This window comes from Netta rufina, assembly GCF_964035555.1.
Source record: "Netta rufina genome assembly, chromosome: 1".
Taxonomy (NCBI): Eukaryota; Metazoa; Chordata; class Aves; order Anseriformes; family Anatidae; genus Netta; species Netta rufina.
The window spans coordinates 170458395-170474751 of record NC_140123.1 but is presented as its reverse complement, the minus strand read 5'-3'; the positions used below and the strand labels follow the sequence as shown (position 1 = coordinate 170474751).

The following is a 16357-nucleotide window of genomic DNA, read 5'->3' as shown; positions in this document are numbered from 1 at the left end:
TGTGAGCTATCAGTGGATAGGGATGACCATACAGAAGTAGAAGTATGTGACATTTTGTTAAAGATAATAGTGCTACATAATAACCTGACAAAATTATCATATTAACTATTGAACAGTGAAAACCAGTTTGGAACAGGTCGTAAAAACACCTGCTTCCATCACTGAATCACAGGGTTTCTAGTGGGCTTCAGTGACCACTAGTGCCAAACACAATACGGCTTGGTACTTTTTTTTTAATAAGTGATGTGCAAGAAAATACAAAACTACTCTTTGGTAAAGTTTCAGAAACGACAAAGATCTGCAGTGTTAAACAGAGACTAAGCTCCTAAGTAAGCTGGATTGCAATGCAGGGAAGTACAGGTGGTTTTAAAGAAGGATCTGACGGAAAAATGTTTTAGCTACACACCTGTTGTGCACAGTATTATAGCATTTGGGGGGGGGGGGGGGGGGGCAGCTAGGCGAAGTGTAATAGGATACACCGGAGATTTTATTTTATTATTTGCAGTTTTTGTGGTTGGAGTCGTACAGAGACACGGAATTAGTGTAAATTACTAAAAAAAAAAAAAAAAGGGGGGGGGGGGGGGGGGGGAGAGCCTCGGGCTTGGCCCCCGTCACCGCCCCTGCCCCGCCGCCACCGCGGGAGGGCCGGGCGAGGCGCGACATGGCGGCGGCGGGCGGGGGGCCGGCGGCCGAGCTGCGTGGGGTGCTGCTGCCCCCGCGGCGGGACCCTCGGGGCTCGGAGGACGGGGACTCGGAGGAGGAGGAGGAGGAGGAGGCCGAGGAGGAGCTGCTCTTGGCGGAGGCCGCGCTGCTGGAGGACGCCGGGAGGGAGATGGCGGCCGCGCTGCCCCCGCGCCGGGCCGGTGAGGGGCGGCGGGGGGCGGGCGGGTCCCTGTGCTCCATATCCATGTCCTCCGTGTCCTCCGTGTCCCCCCGTGTCCCTCCTTGTCCTGAGGTGGGCGCCCAGCTCCTCCTCCGGGGAGGCCTCTCTGAGGGAGCCCTGCAGCCCCGGTGCTGAGACCTTTATATCATTCCTATTTCCTTCTTAATTTTAAAGTAGTCAAGCCCAGACTCCCCAGATACTGATTTTATTATAAGGTAAAGCAGTACAAAGTAGGTGGTGAATCTCACAGAGCTAGCAGAAGGAAGTGTACACACACAGTCCTATGACCACACACAGCAAAAGTAAAAAAGCATAAAGTTTTTCCATTCAGACTATGTTTTTATTTTTATTTTTAACCTACATGGCATGTAAGCGTGATTATAGTTGGTCTTCAGGATTCCCTAGGTTGAGTACTCAGGCTGGTGACATTGGAGCAACTTCTGCTTAGCAGAAATATTTTATCCATAAGTTGTTTAAAAAAACCTGCTAAATTCAGCTGGGTAGCACGGAGAAAATACACAGAAAAAATGTCATAGGCCTAACATCTGTAGACACTGAGGACTGGTGTTTTACTAAATGAATGAGGGAGAGAGGATGGACAGAGGGAGCAAACCAGGTCATGCAAAATGTTACAGATTATTATTTCAGAGGTGTTAGTTGCTTATAATTTTGGCTGGTTCAGCTGCAGGAAATACTTGGTATAGAAATGTGTCCAAAGAGCATGCAGGCACCATGATACAACACTCTGTGACAAAGTTGTTCAGGATTGAATCGCACACCATCTTGGTATAAATGTCATAGTGTTAAACTACATGTTTGTGTCTTTAATTGATTTGATAAATATTCATAGACACGTTTAATTTTGTAGCTCTCACACCTAGAGAAGCCATTTTCCTACTTGTTTCTGAGGTTGGATGTACTCATTTTTAAATACTAGAGGAAAGACTGACATTGGTAATTTTATGAAAACTGTGCTTCTTTACTTTTCTTACTGTAACTTATCATACAAAAGATAAAAACATCTTTGAACAAAACAAAATAACCCTTCCAATTAAACCAAACTTTTATTCTTTACAGCTGGCAATAACAGTGGTTTCACTTTTCTTTTTAATGTTTCAGTTGTCATACAAGAGAACTCGAAAGAGGAATATGAAGCAGTTGGACATTTTCCATTAGTTGGCCCTTGGTGGAAAGTTAATGTTAAAGTTAAAAAAGTGGGGTCGAAGTACTTTGTGCAAGGATATCCATCATATTTTCTTCGAACTGATATAGAAGAAAACAACCGACAAGTCTTTTCCCTCTTTCTTAAAGAATGCAAAGTTCCTGATTATTTTAGAGAACAGTTTTTCACTTGGCTTCCTCCTGAGTGTGCACTGAGTTTTGGAAATCTTGAAGAAAAACTAAAACAATTCCAATATTCACATCCACCAACAGGGAAGAAACAAGGAGACAGCAAGGATTTTGATATCTTGCAATATGTTTTGAAATCCGGTAGGTATATCGTGTACCAATTTGTTAGTTTTATAAGCTAATGATTATATCTCTAAGATACTTTGTTCAAACTGACATGTCTTCATATGAAGTGTATATTCAAAAGAATTTTGAACGTGCGAAAATTCTTGCACATTTTAAAATTTGAGGACAGTAGAATGACTGACTGATTAAAGGTGGACATGCAGTTACTAACATGCAAGGATTTTCCTGAGATCTGTAGGCTTACCGAAGTGGAATTGTCTGTGCTACAGGTGCAAAGACAGTGGCGTAGATTTCATTGATTTATTCAGATGTAATAAGAATTACTAAGAATGGGTTCAGCACCGCTTAAGCATGGTGGTTATGAGTTTTCGGGCAAATATGTATTCAGAAATGGTACAGCTGCTTCTTTGTAGCACAAACAGCTAATTCCTCAGCTCAGTCCAGATCAGCTGTACCGAACACCCTAGCTGCCTAGGTGTTTTATAATCCTGCCCATCAGCAGGCTGTATGGCTGGGGAGCTGCGTGTGGAAGCACTGGAGCAGAGATGGTTGGGGACTCCTGATCCTGTTGTGTAGCTGGTTTGATGCAAAATCCACTGAAATATGGCAAGTTAAGGCATGTGCTCAGCACTAGCTTTTATTTTGCTCTAATGGTCTGTTTCCATAATGCCACGTTACTGATGCAGGCAGAAGCTACCCTGGCCTGGTGCTGTACAGAGCCACTTGGGTAACAGCAGTACCATGGGACTCAGTTCTCTGGTTCGGAGGTCTTTTAAATCCAGCAGCAGCTGTGCATAAATTTGTATTGGGTTGGGTTGGGTCTATCCACCACTATGTGCATGTCAGTGAAGTCTTCAGTACTTGGCTTACTGGGCAGTGGCAGGTCAAAAGATGGAGGGGACTGTTTTGGAGGACAGATCGTGTCTGATAAAGAGTTCGTAAGTCTGCTAGACTTGAGCTGACTTTGCTCCAAATCACGTGTAAAGAAAAGAAAAAAATCACAGTTCTATAACTTCAGGATTTTTTTTTTGTTTGTTTTTGTAATGGTAGAGAAGTTCTTAGCACTTCAGAGCTTTTCATGACCGTAAAGAGATTGGATCGTATAGTGGGAGGAACTCTGATCTAGTTCACTGCATGAATTTTAATGGGATATGTAGATCACTTCTGATTGTCTAATGCATTTGTTCTTTTTTGTTGAAGAAGATTACACTGTGTGGCTAAACATACTGTTCCCTGCTCTTGTAGTTGGCAGATTTTTCCCTAATATCTAACTTAAATTACTTTGCTACAAACTTTTCTCTGTCATTGGGAAGTAGAAAAAAAATATCCCCCTCCATGCTATGTTGCTATTACTACTGTAGTCACTTTTTGATTGTCAATTAAATGTTTTGAACTTGAACAATTTGTTCTTCAAGCAATGAAGATATTTTTACCCAACAACAGTGCGTGTTGATTCTCCTCTTGAAAATTAATCATTTTCTTCAAAGGGGAAATGTTTCACTTTTGCATTTCTGTAAGTAAGGTAGTTATAACAAAAAATACGTAACCAAGAAAAATTGGTGGTTTAGATTTGGAGTTCTGAAGTTTCCTTGACACTTCCTTAAGAATTGCTTTTTTTTTTTCTTTTCTTGCCAAGAGATAAAACATGTAAAAGTCTCTAAAACTTGTTTTTAAAGTGAGGTGTAGAAGAAATTAGTTTCATTATTCCCCTTTTGCAGATGCCCAGACTGGTACCCACAGAGGGAAAGTGATAGCTTAAGTTTGGGATCATTGAGAAAGCCAGGGGGGAGCACTATTTTCCTAAATTCCTGCGCTACTCCAATCTTATGTCTGTTTTATTTTATTTTGGATTTTAATTTTTGTTTTGTACATCTGTATGAAACTTATTTTTAAATAGGAGTGACAGGTGTGGTGAAGTCTGAACTGGCTTTCTACAACAGGCTATTGCATATGCAGCTTAAACTAAATGTGTAGCTTAAACTAAATGTGTAGCTTGTATTTTTCACGTGAGTATATTTAGTTTCAGTTTATATCTGTTCACATTTTTTTTTCTAAGGCAGTTCAGGGAAAACAGACTAAAAGAATTTGAAAAGGATTACAGAGTAAGAAAGTGGAAGAAATCAGAGATGGTTTGGATACAGGGGAGACAGAAGGATAAAAGCCAGAGTCAGTTTAAGTTACCTTTACAAATATTTTTGTATATTGCTTAAAACTTTCTTGGTTTATGGTGCATACAGTTGCAGGCAAGGCAGTATTGGTAGCTCTGACTTTTCCGATGATACTGGAGTTCTTGCCAATTCTTCTGCCACGCCATTTTTGCTGTCTTTTGAATATGGTGAATTGGCAAAGAAGGACTGGAAACGATGATACAGATGGTGAGACAGTACATTGTCAAGATGAGATGCTAACAAAATTGGATGCGATATTAAAGAATGAGCCATGGAAACTTGGATTCAACAGGGTAAGTAATGTTAAGCAGGGTAAAAAGTGTGGTGGTTGTTACATTTGATCTTCATTAGAATATCGTGTTGTTTTGGTTATGTTCAGTTTATTACTTAGGAGGTAAGTCTAGCTCATTTTAAACTGGATGATTTACTCGGCTCAGTTTTACCGTTTTTTTCCTCAGTTGGCCTACAGTTAATTTCTCAAAAGATTTTAAATGTGATCGTGTTACAACCTTTTGTTTTGTCTTTTCTTTAAGGAATAGAAAATTCCTTAAGGTATTACCTCAAGTACTTACTTGAGGTATCAGGTCAAATGTAAGAAAGCTAATTTAAAGCTCAGTTCTACTCTCAATTCTACTTTTCAGCTTTATACCAGCAAATGAGATTTTCTGCTCTTAATATATAGAACAGGACCTATGTTTCATGGCAAGGTAGATAAATTATGCTGTAAGAGGTAGTATGGTCTAGTGTTTTTTAATAATGGGACTTGCAGTTGCTGTTTACCTTCGTGTTTTCCTTTGCTGACACCAGCTACGCTTTCTGTGCAACTTTGCTGCTGCACCTCACCTACCCACACGTGTAGCTCAGATGAGAGGTAAAGTTTAATAGTTCGGAAATGTAATTCGTTAATCCCTCAGCTCCAGCTCTCCAGTGCTTTCACTGACATGTTTTGACTTGCCTTTAGAGACCTCCAATTTCAGAGACTCAGCAATCTGTCCAATCTGTTCCAGTGTGTCACATCCTTTCCTTTAAAAAGCTTTTATTGATGTATTATTTGACTATTCCTTGATGCACGTTAAACTTGTTTCTCTCGTTCTGTATAACAAGGATCTGCATTCTCACTGCAGTTTTAAGTCTGAATGTGTTTTTTTTTTTCTTGATAGTTCATCTTTTTTTGTATGTCTCAGTATTTCACTATTTTTCTCTAGTCTCTGTAAAGGTCATGTGTTTCTTGAAGTATCATGATATTCCAAATTGGATATAATATTCTGGTTAATGTCTTACCTGTGCTATGTTTCTGCAGTTTGCATCTTGAAATCATGCTAATTAGGAGCACATAAGTTCTCTATAGTTTCTGAGTTTTTTGATTTTTAAAGTTTCTCGTTTACACCGAAAGAGAGGAGTTACCATTCCATCCTTTTTTTTTTTTTTTTTTTTAATATTTTGCTCTCATATAGCTCGAAAAACATTATGTACAGTGTGAAAAATACATGTGCTTTTATAGGCATCCACTCTTTGAATTGCAATTCATATTTACTCAAAGGAATGTTTTCCAGCAAGAGGGAAAACAAACTATCTGAAATAAATATGTTTGCTTTTATTCTTTTTGGGGAGAAGATTACCTACAGGGAACTGAAACTTTCTTACTGTGAGGCAACATGGGAAGCCTTCCGTCAGTGTGAACATCTCCTCCGGCAGATTCCTGACTTGCAGAAGAATGCATTAATTCTCTACGATAAACTCAAGAAACGGTGTAGAGAAATGGGACACACTTACGAAGATCAAGATGAATTAACTAATTTTGTATCTAAAGATATGTCCATTGAGCACGCTTGGCAATCTCTTGAATTTTTGAAAGACGAGAAGATCGTGATCAGGGAGAAAAAACTCGTGTTTCTGCCTCATCTTTACAAATCTGAAAGAGACATTGCAATGTATATAGGTCTTCTGCTGTCAAACTGCTCGTGGCAACTGAATGTTGACGCGAGAAAGATACTTAACACTTTTGAGACGTCAGGAGAAACGGCAGATGATGAAATGAATGCTGTCTCGGCTCATGAAACGGAACACCTGAAGGAAGATAATCCAGGCAATCACAACTGTGAAAATCCACAGCTGGAGTCCACAGCTGGCACCCAAAGTAAGGGAGAGGTAGATATAGATCAGGTGACTGCTGTGGAAAAGATTTGTTCTAATCCTGTCACAATCATAAGCGGAAAAGGAGGGTGTGGGAAGAGCACAGTTGTTAGCTGCCTTTTCCGTCACTTAAAGCAGGTAGAAAAAGAAGTGGAAGCTGCTTCTAAAGACTTTGAAGGAGACCTGGATGCATCTGAGGAATGGGGGACCTTTGATCATCACTTGGAGTCAGAGAACACTGGCACAAAGAATTGTTTGGACGTACTGTTGACCGCACCTACAGGGAGAGCAGCAAGCCTTTTGAGTGAAAAAACCAGGCTTCCTGCATACACTCTGCATCAGGTAAGGATTTTCTTTTTAAAATCTGTGTTATTATTTGTTGTTTTAGAAAAAAACTTGTTACTGAAATTTTCTTATAGCGTTTTTAGTTATTAATGGTAATGCTTTTGATGACTTCCAGTTGCTTGTCAGCATTTGAAAATCATCATTCCATTTTGGGGAATCATACATCAATCATCACAAATACATTATTTGCTCCAACTTTTCTTTTTTCGCTTTTATACATCTCAAATTTGTGCCTTTTTAAGGCATCTGGTCTTTTTTGCTTCTCATTTATTATACTCTGTGTAATCTGTAGCAGATACAAGAGCAGAAATAGCTCCTTAAATGGCAAACCTGTTTTCCAGTGTCCTGTTGCATATTGAGATCTGCACACAGGTGAAGAGACCAGTAGCCTGGGGTCAATGAGATGAATTTTATTCACGCTGTTTTCCTACCTACAGTCAAATACTGTGCAACCTTTCATTATTATTATTATTATTAGAAAAAAGTAGTAAGCAAACTGTTTGTTAATAAACATAACTCTCTGTTGTTGTAGATGGCAGAAGGTGCCAAGATGTTGGAGGTGTGGAATAACCTGTATAATTAAAAATTATAATAACACAGAAGATACATTGGGCTTATTTTAAGTTCTGTTGGAAACTGGGTAGTTGCCTGTTCCCCTTCTCTGTGCAATGTTGGGGGTTCATTAGTGTGAACAAGCAGCTGTAGAAGGAGGTGCTCTGTTACTGAGCAACCTATGTCCTGACCTTATAGCCTTTGGGATTCCTGCAGGAAAAAAAAAAAAAAAAAAGAGCTGTGCTCTCTGGCCTGCCATTTGTTTTTCAGAATTGTTGGGGTAATCATTGGAAACAGTTTTCTGTAGCTTGAAGTGTAAGCAAATAGAGCAAGGTGTGACTTGATGACTTGAGCAGTAAGGACTTGTCCTATACCCAGCACTGGGAGAAGGAGATACAACCTGGTTAATTTACAATTGAGATAATCACATAAATAGATTCAAGTGTTTCCATGCTTTCAGAAAGAATACTGTGTATTTGGAGTACAAGCAAATTCTTCCCCTATCATGTAGCAGAACAAATGCGTACTTGCTTCAGACTTTTATATGTAGACATTCTCAAAACGCCCATGCTGATCTTCCTGTGCTAAAGCCCCAAATTTGAGGATGCATTTCTGTGCTTTAATGCAAGTAAGTGCTGATTATCTCAGCTAGCAATGTATTCACTGAGGAAGGAAACAAAACTGCTTGAGTATTGTGAGTCTTACAGGTGTGAGTTCAGAATTTCAGATAATACTTCTAAATACAACAGTAGAAGATGTTCTACCATGTTATGGCTACCTTTAAAAAGCAGTTGTTCTCAGCTCATTAGTGTCAGAACTTACTTTTAATATATTTTTAATTTATTTTGTTTCATTTCTAGATCATCTATAGTTTTAAATCATGGAGACAGACTGGACAAGAATTCCCGTGGAAGTTTTCTACTGTGACAGTTCTGATTGTGGATGAAGGAAGCTTGGTGTCTGTACATGTTCTCAGTTTAGTTTTAAAACTCTTATATGAGCATGCCGAGCTTGCCAAACTTATTATTTTAGGTAAGTGGGAAGAAATAAATAATTAAGATAATACAGTATTGAATAATACACAATATACAGAGTAACTATCACAGCTGCCACTGATCTTGATGGGTCTTTAAATACTCAGAAAGTTACATTGGGTAACTTGTAACAGAAAGCACTTGGGTATTTCTGCTTACGCATAAAGTCAGACCAGGTCGACTGGACTCTTCAACAGTTTTCTATCTCATCTGTCAGGATGAAAGTGTCGGTATCTCTGTTATCTATTTAGTAGTGTTTTGTCAGATTCTGTAAGTATTATGACTTCCACGTGGTAGCTTATTATATATATCTTGCAACCGAGAAATTTTTCTCATTTCCTTAAATTTAAAGAAGCTAGTGTCAGCATATGAGTCAGATGTGAGATGACTGGTTCCTTGGGGCTCTTAATACTAGAATCAACTAGTTTTAATGCAGAAAGGAAAACAAGTGTAAAATGCCAATTTTCTGCTTTCTTAGAAGTTTGGTTTTTGCATGCCATTTATGGCATTCATTTTGAAATGTGTAACTTTCAAAATGTGTTTGGATAAGATATGATCACTGTTGGTATTCATGATGCAGAGTGATTTGTACCTGCTAGTTAGGCATTACTAAGAGAGGAATGTGAAAGATTTAAAGTACAGAACAGTCTTACTCCCCAGACAAAGTTTCTTAGATACTTGGAAGTTTCATTGCACATGATATGTACTGAGGAAGCTTGTGATTCCAAAGTCTCATCCTGTGAGGTACGATGTGGAAGGCTGAGTATTTACTAATTTCAGTGGTTGTTTTTTTTTTCCAATACAGTTGTTTTTTTTTTAAAATGTTCTGTTACTGCTCCTCACAAAGCCTAATTTGCATTCTGTTTAGGTGATACTAGACAGCTACCAAGTATAGACCCTGGAAACATGCTACTTGATATCTTTGAGAGTCTAAAGCCAAGAGGTTTTTCTGTGGAACTGCGAACTAATCACCGAGCTGAATCACAACTAATTGTAGACAATGCAACAAGGTAGGATTTCCTTTTGTGTGTAAGGAGCATTCTTGCAGTAGACACGGTGCTTTACCTGCAAAAGCACATCAAGATTTAAATCTATGGTACTGCTTCTGTTACATCTTCTTATTCAAAATTAGTAACACTGTTTTCAGTCTGTATGTATTGTATAATAAATGAGAAAAAGTTTATGAATGATGAACTTCAGGCTGATGCAATCCTTTAACTGGAAGTATTTTTTTTTTCTGTTTTCCCTCCATTGCTCCGGTGAAGAATCTCGCAGCGGAAGTTTCCTGAATTTGATGAGGTGCTGGAAGTTTCTGGTTGGAATAAAGCGCTGACAATGCCGAGACCTGAGAAGAAATTCATTTTTATTGCTTTACCTTCTGGTGGGGGTAGTGACAGTAAGTGTGTGCACTCAGTTTGTGATCTTGACCTTCTCTTTTGTAAAGCAAAGACTGTTTGGCTGGAATTAACATTTTGGGGAGATTTTAGTCTTTTTCATTTTATTTGTGGTATAGATTTAAATGCTAGGTTCATCCTTTGAGATTTGCCTGAGTTAAGTGCACACGGCAAGACCCCTTGGTACAAAGGATATGCTATAGAGCTCCAGCTCACCAGTTACATTTTGAAATGGGTGTGATAATGCTTCAACCAGTGCTATCAGATATAATTGTCTATTTATGCTGGGGTTGGAGCTGTCAAACCTTAAAAGATTACACATTTTATAAGTGAAGCATCTAAGTAAAGACCAGCTGTAGCCATGTAATCTCAACTCTAGAATCAAGTTAAGAAATTGGAAGCAAAGGGGACACCACTATTTCATTCAAGATGTTTTGGGGTCAAGATAATTCATTTTGGTTTTGGATTGTTATTGGATAAGTGGATTGAGGGGTCTCCACTTTGTATGCATCAGTGTAATGTGGAAAAAAATAATAGTGGGGATATTATCAACTCATCTTACTCTAGTAACTTACTCAGCTAACAGAACACTAAAAAAGGATTTCTTCTGGGAAATTTAAATGTATAGTTCTGTGGTTAAATAATGGTCTATCCATACCTCTCATGCACTGTAAAAAAAAAAAAACTTATTTTGCATGAAATACAAGCTGTTTATTAGAGAAGTAAGCATTTCTCTCCTTCCATATCATACTCATCTCCCATTTTGACAGTGGGATAGCTGCATGATACTTTTTGGGTGGTGTGTATAATATATATGTGTGTGTGTGTAAATGCATACATACTTAAAAAGTTGAAATGGCATCGAAGCAGCAAAAGTGATTTCATGCTCAATTATGTTTTTCTTTCTTACATTGTTTGTTCTTCAACTTTTTATGCCTTATCTTTTATGTCTTCTACATCAGATTTGCAAAGTGCCATAAAGGCTTTACTTAAAGAAGGACCTGGATTGCAGGATGCCAGACAATCACAGTTCATTGCTTTCAGAAGGTAAAAGAGCACGTAGGCAGACATTGAAGTATCTTTGCTAGCAGCCACTATCTAAAAATAGCTGAATATGTTGAGCTGGAGAGACTAATGACAGTATCATAAAAATTAGTAGAGAGAAAAACAGAGCAGGTGTCTTCTCCTAAGCCTTCTGGTTGCCCCCAGTCTCTTTGTGGAGAGTTGCTAGATTTTTCTATAAATTTTCTATGTATTTTTCTGTTATTTTGCACCATGCTTTTTGACTCTGTGTTTGTGTTCATCTGTACTGTTTATGTTAAGTAAATGAAGGATGGACTGAGTGGTGAGTTTCTGTAGTAAATTCTCCGAGAGCCTGCGCTGTGCTGTTGGCAACAAGGCAGAGCTCTTCAGAAGCAACAGGTGAGGGCTCAACTCCGGGAGGAACCCACAAAACACAGTGTTGCACCTTAACCTGATGAGAGACAGTTGAGATGACATCACATGGTCTGTACTCAAATCTATCCCATCATAGCAGCAGTGAATTTCAGGGCGCACGATGGGAACATTTAACCTTACTGTGTAGGCATGCTGCTGTGACAGGTGGGCTGTAATCAAATCGTAGAAGATGTGACAAGGGCCAGGTCTAGATATGTAATGTGGATATTTGGAAGCACAGTACTGGTCATTTAAGGAGGGCAGGATGTGTGGCTCTAACAAATTCTCAAGAACGATTCACTCACATATCAAGCAGTGATTATGTGAACCACCACAGACCATCAGTAATACAGGTGGTTTCACAGAAACACTGAAATAATGGATGGGGCTTTGGGCAACCTGGTCTGGTGGAAGGTGTCCCTGCCCATGTTGGGGGGAGTTGAAACTGGGTGGTCTTTAAGGTACCTTCCAACCCAAACCATTCTCTGAGTCTGTGATTCATATTTTTGTTGTGAATATTGAAATATTCTGAAATCAAGTTTATTTCTGCATTTTGGTACAGTATTGTACCTGAATGCAGAAATTAATGGAAATTAATGATTTCCATTGAAGATTCCTTGATATTTACAAGTACTTGTACTGCATATAAAAGTTAAAATTCCGTGTCTTTAAAAAGCAAGTATATAAAATAACCAACTCTTCTGTCTAGTTATAATACATACACAGACAGGTTTTATCCAGGCTTTAGTTTTGTTCTTTGTCTTAAAATTAAGTCCAACTAATCTAAATATGCATCACAGACATCACTTTCAATCATATTTAGACAAAACTGTTCCTTTCTTTACTGCTTTATCTTCAGAACTCTGAATTAATGATTTTTTTCAATCATTGGTGGAAAGTCGTCACAGCTAAGATGAACTTTTTTCCATTGCTTTTTAATTACTATGCTAATGTGGCATTGCATGTAATTGTTTTACGTTTAGTATTCTTTAAGTACATCATGAGTCTTGTTCATGTTTTTTTTTGTGTGTGATGTAGGCAAGATTGCGATCTAATAAACGAGCTTTGTTGTCAACACTATTCAAAGCATTTAACCAGGTAAGCTAGTGTTTTGCAATTTTTACCCTGAAGAACCTCACTTTGTTTTTGAAAGTGTTATAACCAGAAATAGTAAGTGATAGTAAATGCATACGTAGTAAATACATTTCTCACTTTTTTCTTTCTCTGACCTAGAGACCATAAAAGACGACTTTTATTTCAAATTGGTGACAAGATTTCCTGCACACGGAATACATATCTCCAGGATCTCTTGCCAGGCCATGGCTTTGGAAAGGATCCTGATCAGAAAGAGGATCATAAATGCAGAAATGGAGAAACCACCCTCAGTTCAGCAGCTGCTGAGGATGGCAAACGATTGTGCAATGGAGATATATTTTTCATAACAGATGTAAGTTGTTGCTGAAGGAACTTGCACAGGAAATAGTGGTAACTGATTCAGTCCTTTCTGAGTCCTCAGAACAAAGCAGTTCTCAAAGTTTAGTCCATAATAGATACCTAGTTGTTCTAAAAACCTATCATGTGAAAGGCTACCCTTTTACAAGAAAGAGGCAGATTTATAATAGAGAATTAAAAATAAATCTCTGGGCATTTTTGTAAAATGAGTTTCAGTTGGTCTGGTCTTGTTCAGTGCTGTGACTTTTTTTTGGTCATAAATTCTGTAAATACTCAAATGTATTGTAAATGAAATACGCAGTATTTTGGATGTAGGCACATAGTCTTATGTGAAGAATAAAGCTGATGATACAGCTTGAGTTTTCCCCCAGTAGAAAACTAAGCTGAAGGAAACCCACACCAACACACAATCCTATGTTTTTCTGCTCAGCACCTGAGTGAATTGAATTGTTTTGATCCAGTGAAAATATCGGTATTTGTGCCTGGGGACTGTATAGGGTTGGTGGAAGAGAGCAGGCTTATCTTCATTTGTGGCAACAAATTGTTAAATGGGCTCGCTGGTAATATTTCATCTTGTCCTAAGGTAATTGAAAATTTCTGGGTATTAAAACTTCCTTTCCTGGATTTTTTTCATACTAAAGAGGAGTCAGGGTAGACCCTGTACAGTGAAAGTATTTTCCTTGAAGATGGTCAGTGAAAGATAGTAATCTTTTGGGCTCAGTGTCTTCTGAAACTATTTCACTTGGTTGACACAGCAGCAATCATACCATGGAAAGGTAGCATATAGACACGTGTGGAAGTATAGACGTTGATCAAACTGCTGATACAAGCTTACTGCTAAGTGTTCTTATGCTATTTATTTCTTTAGGATGTAGAAATTAATAAACAGCGCTTATTGACCATCAGCAGCACATACGGCTCCACGTTCACTGTGAAGTACAAGGCTCTGAAGAAGCTCTGCCATATAAAACATGCGTGGGCCAAAACTATTCACACTTTTCAGGTAAAAACTGAAGCAAAACAAAGCTATTGGGTGATAAAGCTTTCTCATGCCTTTATCTCGCTAATGCACTGTATTTTCACAAGGAAGTATCAAAGCTCTCTCAAAACTAAAATTCCTTGAATGCAGGACAGAAAATACTGTCAGGAGTGTCCCTGTCTGTCTCCAACTTGTCTGTTGTTGTAAGTGGTCCTTTTCATTTCTTATTTTTTACTACTCGCTGGAGATCCTCATTTTATAAGTTGTTTTTAAATATGTTTCAGGGGTCTGAGGAAAAAACTGTGGTGTATGTGGTTGGCAATCCTGGGCGTCAGCACTGGCAGCACGTGTACACAGCCGTGACCAGAGGGCGCTGCCGTGTCTATGTTATAGCCGAAGAGAGGCACCTCAGGAGAGCAGTCACTAACAAGAGCATTCCCAGAAAAACTCGCTTACAGAGATTTTTGAGAGAGGAAATTGCAGAAACAAGCACATGCCCAGAACAAATCTCCTCTACCCTGACAAAGGATGCTCCGGACCCATCTGAACCTGGCACTGACCCGGTTAAAGAAGAGTCAGCAGATCTCAGAAAAGACCAGATGGGTGATTCACAGCAGAAGATAAGTCCGTATAAAAGACAACGAAATCATGCAGAGAATCCTGAGGATGCCACGAAAACATCCTCTGTAAGTATCTCCTTACTTTTTAAAGTATTCAAAGTTTAAATATATTAAAATTTTCAAGATGACCAGTAATTTGTGAAGCAGTCAGGTTTGGCAGATATTTTCTCAGAGTAACGTGACCAACAGGGAAAAATTGGTTATAATTTCAGGGGTAGTAAATTTATACATCTTGTTACTAAATGTTACTAATTATGAACTAGCTTAGACTCTTTATTAGCTTATTCTTTGTGCACAGAAGTCAACTTTTAGGAGCTTATCTGCTGTAACACATTTACATACAATGTCTTCATTGAAGTAGATCTATTTTTATACAGGCAAACATGCTTAACAGATTATTTTTTTCTTACTGTATCTAATATCTTTCACGGTAAAGAGCTCTTATTTTTTGATGCTGTTACTGTAGTTTAGATCTGGTCTAAACTCTGATTAACATTTTGTTTGTTTGTTTTCACAGCCAATAGTACAAGAATCCCCACTTGGTTCTTCCAGACTTCAGAGTCTAAGTTTGCAACATGTAACTCCTAGGAAGCTTTTCAAAAGCTAGCAGACAATTAACTATCCTCTTTATGAATACACCCGTTTTGTTCAAGATTTTTGGCATGGAGAAGCTGGGTATGCAAATGATTTTCAAAAGCTTTCCTGTAATAGTATTTTCTCTAAGAACTGCTTATTTTAAAGTGAGCCTTTTATATTTTCAGTGATCTGTTTTTAGTAGATCTGTTTTCCTTGGTGCATTAGTCATCAAAAGCCTTATCAGTCTTTTGTTTTGGTGAAGAAGGAACTTAGAGTTCTTTTAGGATCCAGAAATATCCTTGAATAATACATGGGCATTTCGTAGTTTGAACACTCTAGCCATACCAAGTTTTATCTATTTCCTCATGCTGCAGCATCGATTAGAATCTGTTATTGATGTGCCAAAGTTGCACTTCGGTCTTCAGTCAAAAAAATAGTTTAGAGAAATCTAAACTACCCTGCTTGTAATGTGGCAGAATTATGGGCATGAAGCTTTGACGGATTATGGATTTTAATCTTGTTATAACAAGAAACAAAAGCTGCAATCATTGCCACAGAATTTTTTTCCCACTTTGCACTTGTGAATGATGTAAAACTTGCCATCGTTGCTCTACCCTATAAAGCCGTATGCTGCTAATGACCTCGGGAACAAAAGCAACATTCCAAGTTAGGGTTCAAATATCATGCTCTTTTTTTACACGTGTTTGTGTACTGCATGATTTGATACATTGCACTGTATGAGGTTAAATAAGATGAATGTTTACACAAGCTTCAGACGAATTAAATTTGAAGAGAGCTTGCGTGCTTCTAACAAACTTTTTTTTTTTACTCATACAGCAGGAAAAAGTGTACCATGAACATAATCATGGTATTTTTTTTTACTCAAACTGCTACTCTACATGTAAAATAGAAAAATGCTACCTCGTTTCTACTGTCTTTAAATCACTGTTTATTTCAATTTATACATTTTTTCCATACAAATATTTGCAACAGTTTGAATTTCAAAAAAACATACATAGACGATAAATATCATGCTATTAAAGTATTAAATTTGTACAAAAATACTTTACAGTTTAATACTTATTTGTTACAAATAAAAATACATATTTAAGTGACTCATGGACTTTTTTCTTTTTTTTTTACACGATTCAGCATTGAATGTTACTCTGACCTTTTCTGGCAGTGCTGAAATATAAATCAGACATACTTGTGTGTGCAGGGTGAGCTTGTTTATGTATTGGAAACAGCAACAGGGAATACAGTTAAACAGTTTAAATTGACCAGAAACAACTCTGTTAGGTGATTGCT

General features: G+C 38.1%; 1 protein-coding gene across 1 annotated transcript; it reads left to right on the top strand.

Moving 5' to 3' along the window:
• Positions 1–661: 661 nt before the first annotated feature.
• HELB (DNA helicase B) lies at positions 662–16033 on the top strand (the record flags this gene model as incomplete). Its single annotated transcript, XM_084306583.1, has 13 exons — positions 662–863; positions 2003–2374; positions 4597–4820; positions 6142–7002; positions 8418–8589; positions 9460–9601; positions 9857–9987; positions 10948–11032; positions 12461–12520; positions 12656–12869; positions 13743–13877; positions 14138–14539; positions 14991–16033. The coding sequence occupies 13 exons, from the start codon at positions 662–664 to the stop codon at positions 15078–15080; spliced, it is 3090 nt and encodes a 1029-aa protein (XP_084162709.1). The 3' UTR covers positions 15081–16033.
• Positions 16034–16357: the final 324 nt, after the last annotated feature.